This window comes from Larimichthys crocea, chromosome XIII (assembly GCF_000972845.2).
Source record: "Larimichthys crocea isolate SSNF chromosome XIII, L_crocea_2.0, whole genome shotgun sequence".
Classification (NCBI taxonomy): domain Eukaryota; kingdom Metazoa; phylum Chordata; class Actinopteri; family Sciaenidae; genus Larimichthys; species Larimichthys crocea.
In genome coordinates this window covers 29984920-30008142 of record NC_040023.1, presented here as the reverse complement: position 1 = coordinate 30008142, position 23223 = coordinate 29984920, and the positions used below count along the sequence as shown (strand labels likewise).

At 40.5% G+C, this 23223-nt stretch overlaps 1 protein-coding gene across 2 annotated transcripts in view; it reads left to right on the top strand.

The window, feature by feature from the left end:
• The window catches only part of bcam (basal cell adhesion molecule (Lutheran blood group)), a 48094-nt gene extending 24871 nt beyond the window's left edge, over positions 1-23223 (top strand). Inside the window, exons 2-17 of one of the 2 annotated variants that reach the window (XM_019267205.2) lie at positions 7906-8033; positions 8266-8482; positions 10233-10306; positions 10444-10540; positions 10664-10846; positions 11671-11792; positions 11879-12020; positions 12529-12644; positions 14240-14381; positions 14684-14808; positions 15610-15751; positions 16512-16535; positions 17132-17164; positions 18837-18978; positions 19664-19763; positions 21159-23223. In XM_019267205.2, coding sequence (XP_019122750.1) covers positions 7906-8033; positions 8266-8482; positions 10233-10306; positions 10444-10540; positions 10664-10846; positions 11671-11792; positions 11879-12020; positions 12529-12644; positions 14240-14381; positions 14684-14808; positions 15610-15751; positions 16512-16535; positions 17132-17164; positions 18837-18978; positions 19664-19763; positions 21159-21161 — 1790 coding nt within the window. In that variant the 3' untranslated portion in view covers positions 21162-23223. The remainder of the gene's footprint in view (positions 1-7905; positions 8034-8265; positions 8483-10232; positions 10307-10443; positions 10541-10663; positions 10847-11670; positions 11793-11878; positions 12021-12528; positions 12645-14239; positions 14382-14683; positions 14809-15609; positions 15752-16511; positions 16536-17131; positions 17165-18836; positions 18979-19663; positions 19764-21158) is intronic. The other variant, XM_019267206.2, reaches the window with a different exon arrangement.

The following is a 23223-nucleotide window of genomic DNA, read 5'->3' as shown; positions in this document are numbered from 1 at the left end:
ATGGAAATCAGCTGCAAGGTGAAAAAAAAAACTGTACCTTATGGATTTACTTTGTGTGTGTGTATATATATATATATATATATATATATATATAATCCTTCTGTCCTTGCATTGTACTTCTCTCCATACACTTTGCTGTCCTCTCCTTAGTTTGTGTATCTCCTTCTAATTAGCATTAGATACACATCAGTGCTTCCCTTTCAAAGGTCAACTCTTAGCAGGACACCGAGAGACATTGTTGCTCTTAATTCTGCCATCCACAGCACTGTGTGTGTGGATACAGTTGTCATTAAAAGTATCCAAGGTGACAGACAATGACCGTCTACTGTATCTTTTTATGTTTGGTTTCACTATATGTTGATTTTTTTTGTCTCCTTGGTTGCTAAAAGTTTTACTTCTACAAACTGCTGGGGTCTGTATGCCAGTTGGGAAACTTCCTCTCTCTGCACGTCTATCATCTGTGTCTCACTGTGACTTTCTCACTCTTTCCCTCGCTCTCTGTATGTGGCATTCATTGTTGGTTACTGAGTGTGAGTGTGTGTGTGTGTGTGTGTTTTGCTGCAGCTGCTGTTTCTGCACTGCACCTGTTCTTGTCTCATCAGTCAGGCGTTGACGGACTGCAGGCCTTACATGGACCCACCCCGACACTGGCAGTCTGACCCAGCCTGCCCCCTACCACACACACACACACACACACACACCTACACACACACACACACACACACACACACACACACACACACACACACACACACACAACACACACACACACACACACCCACACACACACACACACACACACACACACACACACACACACACACACACACACACATATATCATACTATGTATATACAGTGTACAGTATACAGTGCACATATATATCTATATGTACACTCCACTTATCCATTAATCTCAAACTGTCAGCTATTTAAACTATGAGAGGGAACAGCAAGTAAATGACTGAAATTTCACTCCTGCTGGACAGAATTGCAAAGACGTAACTTGCATTCTTTTTATGTCTCGGCAACCACCAGTTGTGTCCAACCACAACTGTGTTATTCAAATGGCAACAACATGCAGTTTTAACACATTAGCAAACGCTACCTTCTTGCAAGAAAGGCCTCTTTTTGTTCATATTTTTACTCCTTACAGCTGGCCCTGTTGGATAAATTGTTGAGATGGAACAAGTTTGTCCGCTAAAATGAAACTCACTGAGCAAAGTGAATTTCCTGAAGAGTGCAAACTGTGCCCATCAGGGCAGCTCAGGCAGACTAATGTGAGCGCTGAGCGAATTACGAAAAGCCCGTAAACAAGAGATTTGAGTCAGATCCAACCTGCAACATTAACAGGCCATTATCTGTGCGAGAGAGCTGAGGGCAACCTGCTACACCCCGCTGCCACAACTGAACTCACACACACACACACACACACACACACACACAGCCTCGAGCTCATGTTGATGGCTCCTGAGTCAGTCACATGGTATCTGTGGTGATGGTAGTAGTGAACCCACACAGACCGAGGAGATCATGCAAACTACAGCCACATCTGTGTCAGCAATGTTGATTAAAACACAGAAGGCGATTATGAAGAGGTTGAGAAATAATTCCAAACATATTGAAAGAGGTGCTGATCAGTGGAAAGTGAAAATGCGGAAGTTATTCAATGACTGTAGTCCTCGTGACATTGAGTCTGTGTCTTCTGCTGCAGTGGGACGCTTGTCTGCTTTGCCAACATTCAGACACACTAATCCTGTTAGAGGCCAAGGATGTTTTGGATCACACACACACATATACACACAAACACATGCACGCAGGTACACACACACACACACACACCTCCTGACACTCCTCATCCATCGGGTACAGTGTTGCACTCCTCTTGTCCTCTTCAGCTTTACACTCGCCTCATAAATCAAGTCTTCTGCACACACCTCGCCGCCACAGTTGGTGCAGATCTTCATGGTCTATCTCTGTGACACATCCTGCATGTAATCTTAAACACTTCACTTGCACCCGTAGCACCATCATCCAGGTGTATACAGTAGGCTTAAATAAAGCTGAGTTACTCAGAGCATCCATGGCTGCTCAGCAGAGCGGTGTTTGGGTTAGTAGGAAGACGAGCAGGTACTGTGAATGAAAAATGATTCACGGTGGCCTCACCCTCCCTTTCTCTTCCTCTCTTTCTTGCATTCTTTGTGCCTTTCTTCTGCTATCTCGCATTCTCTTTTTCCTTCACCGCACGCCCATGCGCAGAGGAGACACACGAGCGGGTTTGTGCGCTTGTTATTAAAGAATGCTCTTTGAGAATGAAGGATGAAAAGAGGACAGCCGGGGAGAGAAAGACTCAACTGGTTTGATGTCCAGAATACAACAGTAGGTGAGGGGAGGGGGGCGGCAAAGAGAGAAAAAAACAGGGCAGAAGAAAAAGAGAGCATCCAGCTGCTTCTTTTCATAATGACGGGTGCCCGCTTGTGTATGTCGGTGTGTGTTGAAAGGAGAAGAGGGTGAAGGAGGAAGAAGAGAGTGGAAGACAGAGACATGGAGCGAGTATTAAAGATGGTTTCACATTAACTTTTCAGTAGTTGTGGGACTGAGTCTCTGGGTCTCCTCCACTCTGCCACAATGCTTTGACTGCAGACTTGGATCTTTGTTGTTTCCACACACCCTGTACTTAACTCAAGCTTTTTGGGGTGCTTCGGTTGCTCATAAATATCACATGCATTATAGATATGTAAGAGTGTGTGTGTGTTTGTGTGTGCGTCAAGGTCACTGTACAGTCTGACCGTCTCGCTCCCATCTGTCTTACTACCCGGTCACGCACCCCATCACACTCCACCTCACACACACTTTCCCTCTCTTTGGCTAAATCCGATTATCTGGCCTGCGTCAGCTAACGAGACCCCCATGAAGCTGCTCTCCCCCTCCGACAGCCCCAACCACTCTCTTTCTCTCTCTCACACACACACACACACACACACACACACTTGTATAGTGACAGCCAACAGCCTGTGTCTCTAAGTACACCAACACACACACACATTGGTCTAATCTCAGATTGGACAGAGGACTCCCTAATTATGCTTTAATTGTCAGACTCTGTCTGCCCAGCTGCCTCGTGTGTAAAACACAGAGTAGCGGTATGACTGATTACTCTGGACCAAAACATATGGTGAATGACACTAAAAGATGTGTTTGAAAGAGAAGAAAAGGTTGAAAGGGAAACCGACAATGAAATCAGGATGGGGATGGGGAGAGGACAAGGTTGGGAAAGAGAGAAAGATGTGGTGCAGATGGCACACTTCATTGCTTTAATTGTCTCAATAGCTCTGTTTACACGCATGCAGCAGCCCAGCTACTCACCATACTCCAGTTAAAAGAGAAAAACAAGCGCGTGTCAGAAGTGATAAATGGAGAAAAACACTTTCACCCAGACTGTCTTCTGGCTGTCTAATAATAGGTGACTATTACTATCTCACAAAAGACAAAATTAGGGCTTGTAGCTGCTCCAAAAGTGAGGATTCAGCCATTTTAATTATATTCCATTATGTCTGACAAATTTGTGGCAGACACATAAAAATGTGTGACACATAATAACACAGCTGTCACTATATTTCCACAGGAAATGAATGTGACTCCTGTTGTGTGACTTGCACAGCAAAGAAAAAGAAATGTGCACGCAGCACATGTCATAGTTTCACAGTGTAAATGCTAACTTGCATGTTTGTCCACCAACATGCAGTATAGCTGAGGCTAATGGTAAAAGTTTGAACTGAAGTATAAAAAGTTAAAAATAAATGAAATACATTTTTGACCGTGAGATCAAAAGTTTTGTCCATTAAGGAACATGGATATCTGTGCTAAATGTTTGTGGCAATCCAATCTGGAGAGACGTTTCACTAAAAAATTAAACTGTCAACCTTAATGGTACTGAAGGAAAATCAGGGGATTAGCAAAGTCAATAACCTCCGTCCTCTTGGAACAATGAATGTTTGTACAGAATGTCATAGAAAAGTCGTTGAGAAATTTCAATCTGTACCAAAGCAGAGGACCAAATGACAGACTTTTTAGCATAGCTAAAAAGAAAAAAAATCTTGCTATTTGAGGCAAATCTTTCATTTAAGTGGAGTGTAGTAAATTACTAGAAGTTCACAAATTGTGATGTCTGTTAACAAGAAGGTTGAACAACCGCCACACCCATGCAGCCTCAAGCTCATGTTGATGGCTCCTGAGTCAGTCACATGGTATCTGTGGTGATAGTAGTAGAGTGAACAGTGGTCACTATATTTCCACAGGAAATGAATGTGACACCAAAAAAAAAAAGAAAAAAAGAAAAAGAAATGTGCACGCAGCACATGCCATAGTTTCACAGTGTAAATGCTAACTTGCATGTTTGTCCACCAACATGCAGTACAGCTGAGGCTAATGGGAAAAGTTTGAACCGAAGTAAAAAATTGTTAAAAATAAATGAAATACATTTTTTACCTTTTGATGGCGTGAGATCAAAAGTTTTGTCTAATAAGGAACATGGATATCTGTGCTAAATGTCTAAATGTTTGTGGCAATCCAATCTGGAGAGACGTTTCACTAAAAAATTAAACTGTCAACCTTAATGGTACTGAAGGAAAATCAGGGGATCAAAGTCAATAACCTCCGTCCTCTGGGAACAGTGAATGTTTGTACAGAATGTCATAGAAAAACATCCTGTAATAGTCGTTGAGAAATTTCAATCTGTACCAAAGCAGAGGACCAAATGACAGACTTTTTAGCATAGCTAAAAAGAAAAAAAAATCTTGCTATTTGAGGCAAATCTTTCATTTAAGTGGAGTGTAGTAAATTACTAGAAGTTCACAAATTGTGATGTCTGTTAACAAGAAGGTTGAACAACCGCCACACCCATGCAACCTCAAGGTCATGTTGATGGCTCCTGAGTCAGTCACATGGTATCTGTGGTGATAGTAGTAGAGTGAACAGTGGTCACTATATTTCCACAGGAAATGAATGTGACACCTGTTGTGTGACTTGCACAGCAAAAAAAAAAAAGAAAAAAAAAGAAAAAGAAATGTGCACGCAGCACATGCCATAGTTTCACAGTGTAAATGCTAACTTGCATGTTTGTCCACCAACTTGCAGTACAGCTGAGGCTAATGGTAAAAGTTTGAACCGAAGTAAAAATAGTTAAAAATAAATGAAATACATTTTTGACCTTTTGATGGCGTGAGATCAAAAGTTTTGTCCATTAAGGAACATGGATATCTGTGCTAAATGTCTAAATGTTTGTGGCAATCCAATCTGGAGAGACGTTTCACTAAAAAATTAAACTGTCAACCTTAATGGTAATGAAGGAAATCAGGGGATTATCAAAGTCAATAACCTCCGTCCTCTGGGAACAATGAATCTTTGTACAGAATGTCATGGAAAAACATCAAAAATAGTCGTTGAGAAATTTCAATCTGTACCAAAGCAGAGGACTAAATGACAGACTTTTTTAGCAAAAATCTTGCTATTTGAGGGAAATCTTTCATTTAAGTGGAGTGTAGTAAATTACTAGAAGTTCACAAATTGTGATGTCTGTTAACAAGAAGGTTGAACAACCGCCAATCTTCCCCAAAACACTGCGTGATGCACATCGCTGATTCTTTTCGCTATGAGCGGATTAACAGAATGTCGCTCTAACGCTGAAGATTCAGTGATTTATTTGAAAGTATGAAAAGGAACTGGCAACAGCTAAGCCTTCCCCTTTTGACTGGATAATTGGTTTCCTCTAATACTTCATTAAAACATGATCCAATATTCATATTAGGCTGTATCAACTGGAGATTAATCAATACGATTTAGGGTTCCGCATGTGCCAGTGAGAAACTTGATTTAATGTAGAATGTGAGTGAGTTGGTATTTTTCCCATGCACCACTTAAATTCTGAATCCTGGCTTACACAGCACTTCAACATTCTTGTACATTTGCTCGTCTGGGTTTGCTGTTTGTGTTGGCGCGGAAACAGAGGAGGATTTTCTTTTGGGCTACATCCCTCTCACAAACTTGAAACACGAGACTCGGTTTGTAAAACTAATGTTGTTACACTTGAGAGCCACTGAGCTAATAGAGAGGGGGATACTGGATATGGGGCGGGGGGGAAAGAAGAACATAAGGAAAAAGAGAGGCAGGATAAAAATAGAGGCGAGGGAAGTGAAAAAGTAAATCACGAGGAAGTGAAAGAACACAACAGTGGTGTCAGACATAAGATCTTTTCATCAAGTGTCAACACTTGACTGACCCCTGACCTCCTTGGGTCATTGTGAATCACAGCATCCGACCCTGGTGGAATGTGTCTCAAAAACAGACCTACACAACACCGAGCGAAAAGTGTGCATTTGACAGCTCTCCCCATTATCTCCTCTATATGTACTCTCTGCCTTCCTTTTTTTCCTTTCCATCCTTCGCTCTCTTCTTTCCTCCTCGCAGCAGAGTGATAACAAGGCGGTCATCCCTGAGCTCCTCTCATCTCTCTTTAGACATTTTTTTTGTGCAAACACTCTTTCATCTTCCCTGTCTGCATTTCTCTGCCCTGTTATTATAACTAGCTTGTCAAACAACTATGATTCCCAGAAGTCCATCCTCCCCACTCTTGGCAGATTCTCACAACAGATAAATTATTTAAATGTAGATTTTGTAGTCCAGAAATTGATGACATAATTTATGTTACCACACAGAGTATGGGGCTGGGTTGTTCATTAGTAACACATACTGTATGTCCAGAATATGAATATTAAACTGAGTGTAGATCCTTGGCTTTTTAATGATTCTTAACTTAATGTTTGGAGTGTTTGCAGCATAGAAAGATTTTGCGGATATAGTTAAGTTGTTATTTACTGTTCTGTTACTACTGCTTGCGCCAATGCATCCATTATTTATTCTTTAAAAAGATCGTTCTAGTTATAGTTTATTTCTGTCAAGGTGCTATATCTTCCAGCAAACATGACCCATAAGCCTGTAATTTTTATTTTTTTGCCTAACACTGTGTTGCATATAAGCCTACCACTGTGCACGCATGAAATATGCCACCCATATGTCCTTCTTTGCAGTTATTCTTCTGGGTTCAGGATTTATGACACTGTATGCGCTGCAGTGACTTCATTAGCGGAAATGGAGCTCCTTCTCTTCCTCCAGCTCTCAGTCTTTCTCCTCCCTCTTTTCCTGCACCTCCTATCTGTGATGAAATCTCTTTGTCATATTGTTTCGCCATAGCTACATGTGCACAGAGTTCGAAAGCTATAGTGTTGCGCTATCCCCACAGGAACCAGTTTAGGTCCATCCTGTGCTCTAGCTGCTACTCTCCCATTGATATCTGGGACACTGTGTGCATCCTAATGTCTCTGTTGAATGGAGTGTACTGACAGTGACAAGGCCCTTCTAGCTCCCCTCTAGGTCCCTTAACAGTTTTTACTGCAGTTGATACACCTTTAAGGGAAGACTGATATTTGTAGCTGCTGCAGTCTGTGTGGATTTGCAGCAGTTAAATCAAATGGAGAACTCGCACCGGCAAAAACATATCGAAACATCCATAAAAACTTCTTATGCACAATCCTGCAACACAGTCCACTTCTTTGCTATTGATCCATATGTTTAGTATGTTCCAAATAAGCTTACAGTCATGTTGGTTGCATTGTCTACTCATTACCCCTGTCCTTCTATGAGGTGCAATATATGGTACTAAAGTTCTTTGTGTCTTTTCCATTTAATGTATTTGGACATCGCCAAATCTATCATGCCTTACTTTCTGCATACCAGCCTGTCATGTCATAATCCAGAACTGTAATTCAGACCAACACATCTTATTATAAGTCATTAGAGCTTGCAATGTAGTAGGATTTCAACTGAGTCCTCTATCTGTCTTTCTTTGCAGTTTGTAGTGGACTTGTGAGTGTGCAGGTAACCCCTAAAGTGGAGGTGCTAAAAGGAGAGACTGCCAAACTTCCCTGCACATACACTGTTACACCATCTTCCAGCAACACTGTTGTTGAATGGTTCATTGTAAGTAATTTCTCTCTCTATATTTTTTTTTATTCAGATATCTTTTGGCAGTGAAACATATTTTCTTGGCAGTGAAAGTTTGACTTCTCAAAGTTAGAAAGAAATTGCATTTGCAGACCCAATTTCAGGTCCCTTATTTTCTCTGACTTATTTCTTTTTTTTCCTCCTTTTTCCATTACTCCTCATGTCCTGCCCCACTCTTCTGTATCTCTCTACCTCTCCGTCCATTCAGGAGGAGCAGGGAACCAGGAGGCGCGTGGCTTTCCGCTCTCAGAGTGGCGAGGGAAAAAGCGATGACGGCACCCCTCTGACTGGACGGGTCAAAATTGGAGAGGACTTCACCTTGACCATCTCCTCGGTTGAACCCTCAGATGAGCTTAACTTCTACTGCCAGGTCACTGCTGGCTCTGCCGGGGCTGGAGATGACACCACTATGCTCAAAGTCTTCTGTGAGTCGGCCAGTTGTGCCCTTTGACTTTTTATATGACACTAACATGACCTTTTCAAAGAGACCCCCACCCTCCCCTCACTTTCCCATCAGTTGACGACATAAGGAATTTATGTCTTGTTTTGTTACTGTCACTGCCACAAGGTTTATGGCTTTAATCAGATCCGTGTGTGTTCATGCATACCTTAATTTAGAAGTGTCTTAATTCAACCTAATGCATGTAATTCAATTTGCTGATTTTATTTCACACATACGCAAAGTAACTCCAGATATACAGATATATAGTATCAGAATTTGTCACAGTTATCTAGATTTGTCAAGAACAGAACAGACTTCAACTAAATTCTTTTCTCTTCATGCGTAGGACTTCAGAGCCTTCAGAGACTCTACCAATATTCTTTGATAAGATCCCCAGAGGTCAATTAACCGCAATCTAATCACTCTTGACACAATTGATGAATAGTTCAATCACACCTGTCATCTCTCATATATCTCACCTTAATAACGGTCAAGATTTATCACCAAGGCGCTGGGGGTTGACCCCTGATGCTGGCTGCTGTGTCCTTGTCCCTCCCTCAATCATACTTTTAGCACTCAGTGGTCTAACCGAAATGAATACGATTCATTTGCATTTTGGATTGGGCTGATCAGTCACACTAAAGAGGGAAGATTTCCCTGAATAGAAAAAAACAACCCTTTCTTTAGTTCCATTTTAAAAAGATGTTACAAGTTATCCATTAACATTTATGCACTCAGAGGCACTGAAGTTTAAAGCAATCTCATAAAATAAGCTATTAATTGTGAATGGGCTAGTCCTACAATACATCAATGCAGTGCTATTTGACCAAGGTCTTTTTAGATACACTTACTGCTCTCAGTTGTAAGAAAACAGCCTCGCAAACCAGCGATTATTCTTTGTCCGCGTTTGACCACTTGACTCATTGACTCGTGAATTATGATGTGTCTTGTCTTGCCTTAACTTAATAGGGCTGAGTTATGAGGTCTCCTGAGGTTTGAGCTGCAGCAGTGATAGCCTGGTTTCTCTCTCTCTCTCTCTGGAGGCCTGAAGCAGAGTAAACAATACATATAATGAGCAAAAAAAAATCCTGCCTGTATGTCTCTGTGTGTCTTGTGCTGTCTTAACACGCATTTAAATGCCTTTTTAAGGCTAAAAACCTTTATACGGCTGAATGTAAGAAACCAGCTTTTGAATGTTTTTGTTGTACATATAAATTACTGATTCATACTGCTCCGTGCAGTACGTGGAAAAGGAATGGCTCTAAAAAATGCTTGGTCAAATTTGGGAGCAATATAACAAAAAGTACTGGAAAGAACTGAGCCATGAAACAGAGGGAGGAATACCCGTCTACTGTTTATTTTCACAAGAATTCGACAGCTGCATGCAGTGATAAAATGACCTTGCATGTGAACACGAGAGCAGAGAAAAGAAGCAAGAGGGAACATTCACACCTGTGGTTGTGTGTATGCCAGAGAGAGGAAGAGTGTTGTTTTTTGTTATTTGACCCTTATCAGCTCATGTGAACCAGGTCACCGTGGAATAATGTGAAGCAGGAAATTTACTGCTTGACTTAATTAACAAGGTCAGCAGGCATGTGGGCTGGACTGCATATATGGAAGGAGTGGTGTGTGTGAGGTTGTGTGTGTGTGTGTGTGTGCTTGTATTGATGTTAAAGGTTTTCCTCGCATGATGATATAATAATGGTTTTTTTCTTTCCCTTTTCCCGTCTCAGTTGCTCCTGAGAAGCCAGAACTCACAAAGCCGTCAAGTCAGGCCATTACTGCAGGGCAGTTTACCAGCTCAGAGGTGTGTGTGCAGTTTCTGTAATTGTGTGTGCATACTGCATGTGAGTGCATATTTCCCAATTTCTGACTAAACAATGAAGATACACATTTTCAGTCTACTTTCTTTTTGTCCCTCCTGTATTTGTCCATGTTGATCAGATTGGTACCTGTGTGACAAAGAACGGACACCCCCAGCCAAGAATTATCTGGTTCAAAGATGACCAGCCCCTACCTGAGGTCAAGGACAGGAAAGAGAGTGCGTGTCCTCTGTGTCTGTTTGTTTGAATTTCAACAACAAAAATAAAGTCTAATATCATATGCTGCACAAAGCAGATAATAATCTGCATGATCTGTTTCTTCCTTCCCTCCTCTCTTTCAGGGACCTACATGATTCCCTCGGTTGTGAAGGAGGCCTCCGGTCTCTACACTATCAAGAGCACCCTGTACATGCAGCCCACCAAGGCCGACAAGGACGCTGTTTTCAAGTGCACAGTGGAGTACAGCATGCCAGGAGACCAAATCAAACAGAATAAGTCAAACACCATCACCATTAACCTCAACTGTGAGTGAAGGGGAGGGTCAAGATTTTAATTAGTGAGTTTAACAGATGCTGGTGGGGGAATTTTGTTTTGTTTGGACAGAGCTTTTTCCACCTGTTTCCAGTCTTGCCTAACTAAGCTACCCAGCTGCTGGTTGTAGACTTATATTTGCTGGATAGACATGAGAAAGGTGTTGATCTTCTTAACTATTCCTTGGCATGAAACGGTAAAGCATTAAACTGTAGCAATTAGACTTCAGGATCCCTAAATATACAAGCTAAACTGCTTGATAATCAAGGGACGGTTTCTTGTCTTGACTAGTTTGCTGCTTACTTTTTCAGGTTTGTAGTAATTGGATAGTTGTCAAGGCATTTCATACAAAGCCCAAATATGTCAACCTGTTGAGAAGTAAATTCACGGGATCACCAAATTAATCAGGATTTATCCTCTGGTGACCATGAATGGCTGTACAATATTTCATGGCAATCCACCAATTGTTGAGATATTTTACTCTGGACCAGAAGTGGAGCTGACATTTGGTGGTGGCTAAATTTTTAAAAAGATATCTGTTTATTTATCTACTTTCTGTAAGTCTCTCCCTGTTGTTGCTGGTCCCATTTTATTGGTAGATTATCTTACCTCTTGCTAAACGCTATAGTTAATGCAACACAGTGGAATTTAATATCAGCTAAGGAAGAATGTTAAGGCAAGGAAAGGGGGGATACTGAGGAAGTAAAACATACTGGAATGTTTTGCACATCTCTGATTGATGATATCCACTGTAACTGTGTAAATGTATCCAAAGGAGGAATTTTCATCTGTTCCATGTCTGTCCACGTCTGTCTAGATCCCTCTGAGAAAGCGACCTTTTCCCTTCTCAACAAGGATCCAGTGAAAGAGGGCGACACTGTAAACATGAAGTGCGAGACTGATGGAAACCCACAGCCTGAGTTTGACTTCATTAAAGATGTACGTGTGCATTTCATGTATATATGCGTTTGTTTGAGAGATGTCAATGTATCCCATCGTATCCCAACATGTCCTTCCACCTTCAGGGAGAAACCGTCGTTGGTCAGGGTGGTCTTCTGATGCTGAAATCTGTCAAGCGCACAGCCAGTGGTGTGTACACGTGCACGGCCACAGATTTCGATAACCTGGATGCTGACCTGACAGGAAGTATCACCCTCAATGTCAACTGTGAGTGAGCTAAAGACAAGACACGCACTCTCACACAGAGACACACAACTGCAGAATGAAGTAAACGCACATAATTTACCTCCTGTTTGTGCAGTTTCGCCTTTGCGGTTAGCTGTTTGTTTCATCCGTAAATCATAGAATTAAAAGGGTAGGAATGAAATGAGCTTTAATGGAATCCAATTCAGTTTTTCACAGTTCATCTGTTACCTTAATATTATCCCAACTACACTCCCTAATTTGATCTTACCACACATATTATGTTGAGATACACTAGAAATAGCATCGAATAGGCTTAACTTGGACTTCAAAATTGGGCTTACATCAGAGTAAGTGCAATTAGCTTACACAGAGAAGAAAAGAAATATTCTGCTTAGTACAGCTGTTTTAACAGCCTTATTACATGGTTGTTTAAGCGATGAGAAGATTTTTTTTTATCGTAAGTGGCACTTTAACTTTAACTGCTTCTTGCTCCCCTTCTCACAGTTGCTTTCCGTCTTCTCTCTGTTAGACATTGACCCAGTGAGTGTGACCCCTGCCCAACCTCAAGTTGTCATGCTTGGAGACAAAGTGAATTGGCAATGTAAGACCAAGGCCTCTGCCGCGCATACTCTTCAATGGAAAAAGGTGTGTCCCATCGTTTTCTCAACCTTCCCTCCCTTCTCCTTTCATGGAAAAGTGTTGCATTTCTAAGTATACAGAGCTGTACTCCTTTCCTCATCTGTTAAAACATTCCTTAATAACAGTCCTTACAATCCAAACTTATCATTATAAGATATTAACAGCTCTGGCTGGATGTTGAACAAGAATTCAGTCTTTCCTGGGGTTCCATATTTGGTCATTTTGCGATTGTGGTTCAGCTGTGATGCATACTTTTTAGCAACACTACTTTTGGTTTTTATTAGATAAGACAAAACGCCATAATGTAACACATACAGTAACTTACTTAGTATGCAGCTGTTACACAGCACTGGAGCTTTTGGATCGGAGGCACTGCCTCCTTTAAAGACAGTTGTGATCCTGCTACACAAGCTGCATTGTGTCCAATTGCAACAACTGGAAGGCCACTGCTGTTTGTGAAAGAGAAAAAAGTAACAGTAATAAATATTGTACACAATGATAGTGTGTCATCTGGGGCGGTGTTTGGCTTGGTTGGTGGAGCGGCCGCCCCATGTGCGAGGGCCAGGGCCAGTTTTAGCTATGGGCAATGTGGGCGACCGCCCAGGGCGCAGTCTCCGTGAGGGTGTTGGGGGTGTTGTTCGCCCAGGGCGCAAATGTAGCCAGAACCGGCGCTGGCGAGGGCTCAGTCCTTGCTGCAGAGGCCCAGGGTTTGAATCTGACCTGTGGCTCTCCCGTGTCTCTATCAAAATGGAGCTTGAAAGGGCCAAAAAAAATAATCTTTAGAATGATAGTGTGTCATCTACTAATGAGGCAATTTATCATGAATACCAAAGAAAAAAAACGACTTTCACCTGTGTAGGAGACATGCAAGTTCACTATATATCAGACATGATTTTAGTTTACAGTAGCAGGAGAACTTCATGGAAATGAAAACCTTTAAAGCTGTCTGTAGATGTGCCAGAATAGCAGCGGATGATTAGGGTAAAACAAGTTGGAGTTTGCATACTTTTAGTGTAGCAGGCTAAAGGGAATAGTTAATAGCAATGGAAAGCACTGCTTCTGGTCTCTCTTTTCTATGGGAAAATCTATTCTCTAAATTTATTTTCTACAAACCAAAGAAGAGGTGATTTGTTAGCTCATGCAGTCTATCTGAAGATGCTCTTTACAGGTAGCAGAGGTGTATTTGGTATTCATGTCTTGTCCTCAAACTTGAAATGTGCAGAGTGTTGCTCCAGTGTCAGGCCTGTTGTTGTAGACTGTGTATCTATTGTTGTGTCTCCTGGGTGTGATAGAAACTCACCAACTGCTGGTTTTCTGGGTAAGACAACGTGTCTGTTCTTCCTAAGAAGGATTCCTATGAGAAGAAGTTGAATGGAATTCCAAGAGACAGGTTCATCATGGACGACTGACTTTGATCTGTTATCGCTGTGCATGATGAGTGTGTGTGAAGGTTCTTTTTCTGCTTTCCCAGCATAGCTGCATGCCTTCAGAGGAGATATTCACAATGCTGTTCTACTCTCATATTTACACACACAGAATGAAAAGAAAGAACTGATAGTGCGAATCCACTTGTGTTCATTTCCATATGTGTGTTTCTGCAGGGCTCTAAGGTGCACTCTCAGGATGGCATGCTGACACTCAACAACGTTTCCTATGCTGAAGCTGGAGAGTATATGTGTGTTGGAGCTGTGCCATCTGTGCCAGGACTGACAGCCGAGGCCAGTGTCAACCTCACCGTCAAAGGTAACACACTCACATAGGTCTATAAATATAAAAGTTTATTCAGTTCCTCTGACTTGAAGTTTTTTTTGTTGTAAAATGATTTGTTAGATGAATGACCAGCTGAAAGTTCACTCAACTCAAGAAATTAAGTTTATAAAACATGATCATCATATTAGCAGACTTCCTAGCATGCAGTTAAGACTCTAAAACTCAGAAAGTCAACATTGGATTTCATTCAAATGAACCAGCCTACAATGATTTACAGTGTGTGCCTTTGCTGTTTTGTCTTAACAAAACTTCCCCTTTTTTACTGACTTTAACAGGAAAACCAATGATCGAGCCACCCACTCTTGGAGAGGTGGGGAAGGAAGGAGACATGGTGTCTCTGAAATGCTCGGCCTATGGCTTTCCTGCCCCTCAGTTCACCTGGAAGCCCTCTGGAAAAGAGGTATGAATGCAAAACAAAAAGAAAATACGATATACTATTATCCAATCCTAGTGTGCAATTTACAGGGATAAAGATGTAAATATATGTAACTGCTATGTTTCTAGAAAGGATTAAAAAAGTTAAATCAGAAAAAAAAGGGGTGAAGAGGTGTATCAAACGAACAGAGCTATCGCTATAAGTGTTTTCATTTAGGTCAGTATGTGAAGTTGGAGGAGTGATTTTTCATAACATCATAAGATCTTCTTTTCAAAAGGCTGGTATGCCGACCTTCAAAAGCAATAGAAAAGAGATGAAGAAAAAATAGCTTGCGGAGCTATGCAAAGTAATATTTTATTCTAATATTTTATATTGATCTGATGTAGTTGAAGAGAAAATCGCGTACGAAGCAGCTTTAAAGAAATTTACAGAGGGAATACAGCTTCATAATTGAAATATTACATAAAATAAAATGATAAAATGTAATAAAACTTTCATAAACCTTCTGAAAAAAAATGTATAATTTCAGAAGCAAATAGTGAAGTGTAGAAGATCAAAGCTGAGAGATAGTTAAACTTCCAACAGATCATTTTTAAGATCATATCTTGATCTATAAATGTGAATCATGGTAAGAAATGTAGAATAGAGCAATACTAGAGGGTGGGAAATGATAGGAACTATACATATCAAGACAAAGAAATAGTGTGTACAAAACATTAACAGAAAATCATTCCACATTTAAAATATGAGGAAGAAATGATGAGGGAATATGTAAAAAATGTATGTTCTGTCTCTTTGTCATCCTTGCTCCATCACTCCTGCCAGTCGGTGTCAGTGGAAGATAACAAGGTGGTGAGCACCGTGACCCTAGCAGCCACAGCTGAGGTCATGAAGGACGGTGTGACCTGCATGGTGTCCAACGAGCACGGAAAAGATAACAAGACCATCCTGGTATCTCTCAAAAGAGGTCAGTATCAGAAAATGATGGCAATAACCGAGCTTCTTTATCGACGTTCCTCCTTCCTTTTTTTTTTTTTTTTTACCACTGCAGTCTTTTGATGTTTAGTTGTGATGTAGAGCCTAAAAATCTGAAAAAGATGAAACTGGATTTTGTTCAGTCTTTGATTTCAGAAGTCAACTGCATCAGAATTTTTTTGTAAGATCAAACTTGGCATCAAAGTGGAGATTTATCCATCATCGCCACACAAACTAGTTATTACGTACAGCAACTGCCAGGTGTTACTGGTAGTATACCAAGCTTATATATGGTGGACAAATAGAGTTCAATAATGATGAGATGACTCTGAATTATACTTTCAAATTAAAAATTAATAATAATTAAATAATCATATATATTTTCCACTCAGTCCAAACGACAGGAATACTGCTTACTCTGAATCACAGATATTGTTCCATGATATTTAAGTTAAAGAAATATGTTTATTACCTAGTCCAATATAGTTGCCATTTTCGGGTGTTATGTTTTTGCATTTGACTACGCTATGGATGTTTCCTAGCAACCAATTTACACATTACAGGTGACAAGAATGGTACAATCTAATTTAATGACTAGTTTGAAGCAAGTAGTTGCTAAGAAGTTAGAATAAATAAATAATAGGTGCACAGATAGCTGGTGCAGCTGGATCCAGGTTTCTTTTGCTCTTTTAGCAGCACCACGACCTGCAGACTAAACCCTTTCCTCTTTTTTTTGTTCTCCTCTCTTGCAGCAATTGACAACTCAGCCAACAGAGGTAGAGCCTTCTCCCTTCTCCTCCTCCTCTCCTCCCTCCTTCTCTCAGGACTCTTTGTTGTACAGACCCTGTAATTTAGAAATCCCACCCCACCTCTCCTACACCCATCTCCTCTTGCCCCAGCCCCTCCATTACACACACACACACATATCTACACACATACACACCTACACACACACACATAACTCCCTCTGCTGTACTGTAATCTTGTATATTTGCCCTCTTGCTACCAAACACTGTGGATATTGTATATTGTTACTCTTCTTCTCTTGTCACCTTTGTATGATGTCTGTCCTATATTTTGTGGATGCTACTACAACTTTTTTGTGGCCCTTTGGGGACAATAAAGGATTCTATTCTATTCTATTCTTTCCTTTCTTCTCTTTGTTTCTTCACTGTGTCTCCTTTTTGGTCACCTCTTCTTTCCGACTGCCTTCTTGTTTCTCGCTTTTTCCTTTTCGTCGTTTCTACTCGCCGGGGTGCTGTGTGTACGATCTTTTAACCTTAGCGTTGTGTGTGTATGCTCTTAGTGGTGTTTGTCTTGTGGTTGTTGCTTTGCTATGCTATGGGACTGAGAAACTGTCTTTCTCTCAAAGTGCTGCTTTCTGGAAACCCTGTGCTTAAGTCAGGTCTGTATTGCTAACCCTTTTGACATGTGTATGGAGTTCGTCTAGATCTGTAAGTCACTGTGTGTGTATTGATGTTTGTGTGCACACACAGGTTAATGTATTTGTGTTTACAAGAAAAATGTGTTTGTGTATCCGTGCTTGTATTACTGTAGTTGAGAGGACAGACCTTAAATTATACTTAATTTTTGAGGAACTCCCATCACAACTAGAATTAATTTAGATAAATTAGCTGATTATTTGCTCATTTAGTTGATGAATTATTATCATTATTCATTTTTTGGGGTTTTAAAGAAAAGTTCATGCAAACCTGCTTTCTAGTTCGAAAACAAAAACATTTTGGTGGAAATATTTCAGGTCTCCTGAACGGAAGGCGACCCCGATAGCATATTTATATCACTGAATAAATAAGAGAGATGTGTTTGCATCATTTTTTAAAGTTTGTCTGCAGTAAATTCAGCTCATGTTGAGGTCAGTGTAGCCCTCGAAGAAGTGTAAGCGCTGTTACTATGGTTACCGTCATTTAAATACACTTCGTGCATTGATTTAGAAATGTTAACTGCTTCCCTGTTTGTGCCCGAGGTTCAACTTTAAAGGAATAGTTTGACATTTCCTGGAGTCTTGTCATCACCGTGCTGTTGCCAGGCAACTAATGGAAACTCCAGGAAGTCACTGAGACCCCGCTAAGAAAATAGTCAATCACATAAACCCCTGTAAAACCATTAAAAAAACAAGCACCTCTTAAGATCACAAATTATAACGTGTTAATTTGTGATCTTAATAGGTGCTGGTAATTGCAGACAGAGGCAGGTGAGTTGTTTTCCCCCTGTTGCCATGGCAACCGTTTACTCCAGCTCCAGCTTTATATTTAACTCACAAAAGAGTGGTATTGATCTTCTCATGTAACGCTTGGCATGAAGCAAACAAGTCTGTTCCCTAAAATGTTGAACTATTCCTTTAATGCACACCAGCCAGCCAATCAGAAACAAGTATTCTTAAATCTTGGCCATTGTATAAATTAGTGTCAACATTGGCCTTCGAAACACAAAACAATATATTTAAAATACTGTCAAAGTTTATGGAGAAAGTCATCATTATTGTAGTATCATGTCCTCACAAGTATACTAATACAAGTGTAGGTGGATGGGTGAGTATGTTCAGTGTTGTTTTCTGGTTCTGGTCAGCTGTCTAGTATTACCTGTGAGTAAACAGGCCCCGTTCTTGGGTCCCATCACTTTTCAGTCATTGCATTCAAAAGTTAGGCTAACCCCACATCCCACTCCCCGCTCCTTCTCCTCTCCACCCATCCATCTATGCATTGTCTTCATTTGGACCCCTTCCTCTCCCTTTCTCCATCCTCCCCTCTCTCTTCCCACCCCATCACCTCCTCTTTCCTTCCCCTGGTAACCAAAATAAAATTTACCGCCCCCCCTCCACCTTGCCTACCTCTCTTCTACCCCACGAATCAAACACCTCTACCCCCCTCACAATGCCCCCCTCCTTACCACTGCGTCTTCCAAATCAAAAAAAATTCCCTCCACCTTCTTCCCATCTCCTCCACTGCAATCAACCCTTTACCACCCACCCCGCGTCTTCCTCCCACCTTCATCCCGCCAACCCTCCACCCCACCATCCCCTCCTCCCTTCCATGTGTCCCTCCATTGCGGTGCTGTAGCCGACCAGCAGCAGGGAGGCTCCAGCGGGGTGGTGATAGCCGTGGTGGTGTGTGTTCTGCTGCTCTTGCTGATGGTGGCCCTCATCTATTTCCTGAACAAGAAGAACAAACTGCCCTGCAGCAAGAAGGACAAGAAGGAAATGTGAGTAGATAGTAGGAGAGAAAGGGAGGGAAGGAATAGGAGGACAGAAGGGATTAACATGATTGACATGAAGCGATTACCTCATGTAGCTCAATAACCACAAACGTTAAACTGTGAAAACAAAATGAAGTAGATTTATTTGGGGCTCTGCAAAGAAAACAGTGATTATTTTTAACAAAATAAAAGTCTTATTTATTTGCATTTAATAAAAAGAGAAGATGCCACATATAACACAAAAGCAATGAATCAAAAAAAGTCTGCAGTAGTAAATGTTAAAGGAGACAAATATGCCAACTTTTTTTTTTACTAGTGTCAGAGTAAAATTATATCTGCTGTTCTCTTTAATTTTCTGCCAATAGTCTTGACTGCTGAAGTACTTTATGTGTCAACATTATGCCAAGCTAACTTTCAAAGACAGTTGTGCCAGCATTATTGCATTATTACTTCTGGCATACATTTACACAATGTGTGTTAAATATGTGTATGCATTGTTAATAATGCTTTATTACTGCTAAAAATAAAAAATAAGCCATTTTGCAATCCTTTTGTGCAGCATGAAGAAGAATCTAAAATCTGTGTGAACTTGATGATAAATAAAAAAAATGTCCATTTCATAATTTTGGTCAATCATTCACTTTTCTTACCTCTTTCTTTGTATTCTTTTTTCCTCCCATCCTCTCTGCAGGGCCAATAAAGAGATGAACAGCGACATAGTGGTGGAGATGAAGACAGACAAAGCAAATGAAGAAGCCGGTCTCCTCAACAAAAGACCGTCCACAGAACAGGTGAGAACAATGGACGCAGACATAGAGGTTACATAGAGAGTCATAGATCAAACCAAAGCCACAGTACACACGTTTCCTGTGAAAAAGATCCAATAAGCTCAAAAGTTTCCGGTGGCCTACTTGCTTCTGTTGCCACTCAGGACAGTGGCAGTGGATAAAAACAAAGCCATTCTCGATGTGAATGGGCTTCTCATAAAAATAGTTTCCATTTAGTCACTGCTTGTGGTCAGGCCCGTATGATGTAGATTCTTATCACAGACAAAGAGACAAAAAGAAACTGGGGATTTTCCAAAGAATGTAGTCATGTTTCGATTTCAGTTCAACACTGCTGGTTAATGTAGTTAAACAAAGGGCATTCTGATTATTCAGACGTGAAGGAGCAAGTAAGTGGTAAGCAGCAGTCAGCAGAGGTCTTTGGATGTATTGCAACACCTCAAGGCTGCACATGAACGTGGCTTCGTCATAAATTTGATCAGTTTGACATAAACATGAGCTTTACAGTCAGCAGAAATATCTACAGACACACCGGAGTGTTTGAAGTCAGTTTTAGTTCAAAGAGAGCAGGTTTGAGAAAGCTGTCCATGCATCCCAAATGATGGAGCGTGACAGCTGAGAGTCATTTGAAAATGTCATCACAAATGTGAAACACTTCATCATGAAATTCATGGTAGTGGCATATTTGAAGTGAACGTAAAAGCGATTTAAAGAGAGTCTTGTTTCATGTGATTTTTTTTTTTTTTTAACAACTGACAGCAGACTGTGTGACATTTCAGAATTGCAGGCAGATTGCAGACACATTTTTTTGCTTTGCTTTTGAAATGGATAAGAAGATGTAAGAGTCACTCGATGTTTCTTTCCTGAGATATCATTAAAAAAACATCACCCTGTAAGCTGTCTTCTCTGAAAGGCTGCAGTCAAGCTAGACTGATTTAGTTTTATTCACGAACAAAATTATGTAGGAATGTCTTACCCCAATAAAGTAACATGACCTTATAATGCTTACAGCTTATAACGCCTTATAACAGCTTATAAAGCTGCAGAACATATTGCAGCGATATAGAGTTCTGAAATATAATAGCTCATTTGAATTCCACATATGAAGTAAAAACCCATAACAGACTGCATGTTACATTAACATGTGGATGTAATTAAATTAATGTGCTTGTTTTAATGCTACTGCCCTCTAAGAAAGGTTACCTACAGTTAATTAACTGGAGTTAATTGCTGAATAATGCAGAGGGAATAGTTATTAGTGTTTGGGGCACATTTGAATAAATATTTATTCTTCATGCATAAACATAAATACAGTATGTCTTATCTTTAGGAGCATATGTTTATCCATAATGATGGCACTTGGTCTTATTATGTGTGTTTTTCTCTCTTTCTCTGTGGCAGTGATGAAACAAGACGATGAAAGTAACCGACAGAGGGATGAAGGGACGGAGGAATACAGTTATGAAGACAACAGGGCTAATTTTGTATTTACTACACTAGACTGTGGGGGACAACAAGAGGTGGAGCATGGAAATTGGTTTGTTTTGGGGACCTCGGGAGGCTCACCATGTTTGGCATTGCTTGTTTTATAACCCGGAGTAGACCGTTTGGATGGAGTTTCACCTTTTTTCTTTTCTTTTTTAAATTAAAGATAGAGTCGCCGTCAAAGTTAACTCCATCCATCTGTGCTACTACAGGTTTAAAACCATACACGTTCAAAACCACAATGTGACATCACTGGATGACAATATTATCATGGCTTCTTTTGATTTCGAACTCCTCTGCAGAATAGAGCTGTACAGTGAGGCATGGCTGACACAACCCAGACACAGTGGCAGAAATCTTTCTTGTCTACCCCAAATGAAACACAAAATGCCATTATGAAGCCACTGTGTGTTACTGGGGTGTGTGTCTGTCATGCACATCTATTCTGTTTTGGAGTTTTGCACTTAAATTCTGTGCTCACCGCTGGGTATATTGGGAAAAAAATAATCACAGGCTGCCATTCTGTTTCATTCACCTCAATAACAAGTGATGATTTATGCTCACATTTAAAACCTAAGCACACTGTTTGGCACACATTGCTGTAACATTTCTGCTTGTTTTTTTTTTGTTTGTTTTTTAGTGCTGTTTGTTTAAATGCATTTTTGCCACCTGTGAATGTTTATCCCCATCCTCCCACCCATCCACCACCATATCTGTAATTAGCTTTCCATAGAAAAAGCCCGGGCATTTAATAACGCCAGTCCTTTTCTCTGAAATTGTTTTGCTTTTTTTAGATCCAGCTAAAGAGGCAACAAGCGAGCTATTAGGTTGTACAAATTTGTTCTTTCCGTTTTCACCATACTTGTATATTATGTTAGTACACAAATTGTTCACTTGTTTTTCCTTTGTTCTCCAGTTTTCTCTGTAAATTCGCAAACTGATTACCCTGTCTATCAAGCAGGATGTGTACTGTGCACGGCATGGAGCTCAAACAGTCATTACAAAGCTTTCACAGCCTTCCAGTCCTCTACTCCTGGATGAAACCGGTCTCACAAGAATAGCACACAGTGGTTTCACTCAGGAAGCCCAATTATCATCAGCTTTCACTGAAAAAAAAAAAAAATTGGTCGAAATTTGGTGAAATAGTCGACAAGCCAAAACCGCATCTTGCTACGTTGTCGTTTACACATGACAACAAAATGCGGCTGCACCTTTTCACCTCTTAGTAGAAATCACTAGCACAGGTTCACTCTAGTTTGATACGAGCAGGGAAGGGAAGGGGAGGTGTGAGAGGGATCAGGGGTTGTTACTGATGTATGCGATGTACATTTTTTTTTTTTACCAAATCAAAGAGTTTTGGGTGTCACAGCAAGATTGTTTATGTGTTGAGGTACGCAGTACTGCCATTTTATTCCCTACACTGTTGGCAGAAAAGGTGTGATTGGGTTGACGTGCCCTTTTACTTTGTTGTACACTGGAACTATTGGCCTTGACTTTTTTTTTATGTTTAAAAAGGTCGCCTCAAACCACTATCTCTACCCACAAGGCATATTTTATTTTTTAATGTCTGTCTACTGATCTTGCCATATTGACTGTTAGCGAACCTGTGATGGCAGGGGAAGATAGATGAGTGAACTCAGAGCATTGTTTTTTTGATTTTCATGTTTTATATAAAAAAAAAAAATTGTGGTATAAAAGTTTGTTTTTTTAGAAAGGGGATTCTTTTTGGAACTACTGAGTTTTCATTTTTCCCATGCTTTTCCACTTGCTCTGAGAGACAAGAGAAAAATGTGTTTTGTTTTGTTGTTTTGTTTTTTTTATAAGATATTCTCAGTGCTTTACTTCTCTCTCTCTGTACTGTGTACTGTATATTTTGTGGTACTGTTCTGTTGTGACCTCTGTGGTGTGTTGATGTATCTTTTTTTTTGTTCCGACTGTGTAGAATTTATAATGAAAAAACTCAAGAAAACCAATCACAACA